At 27.4% G+C, this 1,293-nt stretch overlaps 1 protein-coding gene across 1 annotated transcript; it reads right to left on the bottom strand.

Annotated features, from left to right (window-relative positions):
• Window positions 1-134: 134 nt before the first annotated feature.
• PCYB_007050 (CYIR protein) lies at window positions 135-1,005 on the bottom strand (the record flags this gene model as incomplete). The annotated part of the gene is made up of 3 exons (XM_004228126.1): window positions 135-293; window positions 391-608; window positions 681-1,005. The coding sequence occupies 3 exons, from the start codon at window positions 1,003-1,005 to the stop codon at window positions 135-137; spliced, it is 702 nt and encodes a 233-aa protein (XP_004228174.1).
• Between the last annotated feature and the right edge of the window lie 288 nt (window positions 1,006-1,293).

The following is a 1,293-nucleotide window of genomic DNA, read 5'->3' as shown; positions in this document are numbered from 1 at the left end:
ATAAATTCATTTATAAATCATTATTTTAGTCAACAAATATTTCATGGTAAGTTTTTTGGATAATCTTACATGTAGAATGGCACTAAACAAAGTACAGGATTATACATATAATTAGCGTGTTTTTAAAAGGACTATTATTCAGGACTATACGATATTTTATATCTAGTTCTCTCTGAATATAAATCTTCAGGTATAGAGAAATTTGCCATTAACTCCTGATCTGCGTACGGATTATGATATGTTCTTTTATTCCTTCCTAATATATTTTTTATCCAGGTATTAGCGGGCGTATACTAATGAATGAAGTTATATATATTATGCAAATAAATTTCAGTTTTATTTAAAAAGGAAAGAACTGCATTAAATGTAAAGTATGACATTCAAATTTACAATCACATTACTAATTACATTGTACACTAGATAAAAAGGGGCTAAAAGTCCAGTAACTGTAGCAACACTAGTGATACTTCTAGATATTACAGAAGTAGCTTTGTCATTTGAAGGAACTGTAATAATAGTGGTTTCAGAAGTTGCTCCATCAATGTTATGAACACCTTGAACAGGAAGTTCATTAGGTTGTTTTTGTGCATTAATTTTCAGTTGTAATACTGCTGATTGTGATTTTCAATCAGATATTTCTTCTAACTGTTCCTGATGTGTTTCCCTCCCAGATTCTACACTCAATTTAGGAGCTTCAGATGATCCTGTTAAATTGCATGACCAAGAAATTAATTTATTGTGCTTAGCATTATAATAAGAACGAAATTCTTTACAAAAATATTTTTGGGGATGATATTCTGTAACACACTCTTTATATAACTGCTTATAATTATCGAGATATTTTGTAAAGTAATCATAGTATTCTTTACTACAAGAGTAGTTACGTTTCTTTAAATCCTCTATAGATTTATCATAATCTTTAAAATAATCAAAAAACAATTTAATTTTTTGAAAATTTACGAAATCCACATTAGTATTTCGAGGAACACAAAACTTATAAATCATATTTTTATGAAATATATCATAAAGTTTTAAAATAACTACATCAAAGTGTTATCTTTGTTTTAAATCATTTATTAACGTATTGCCTAACCAATAATACAAATAGTCACAGATACTGCCATCATCCTTATTAAGATTAAATTTATAATAGACATAACACAGAGCTTTTAGAATTTTATCAGAAATCCTTTCATTTAACTCGAATTGACGAAATACTTCCATTATTCTAGAATAAACATCAACATCACCATAACATGACCCTATTCCTTCATCAAAGTTTCTGTAATTATA

Source organism: Plasmodium cynomolgi (assembly GCF_000321355.1).
Source record: "Plasmodium cynomolgi strain B DNA, scaffold: 1159, whole genome shotgun sequence".
In the NCBI taxonomy this organism is placed as follows: domain Eukaryota; phylum Apicomplexa; class Aconoidasida; order Haemosporida; family Plasmodiidae; genus Plasmodium; species Plasmodium cynomolgi.
Note: the sequence above shows the minus strand (reverse complement) of the source record. Positions and strands in the feature narration are given on the sequence as shown.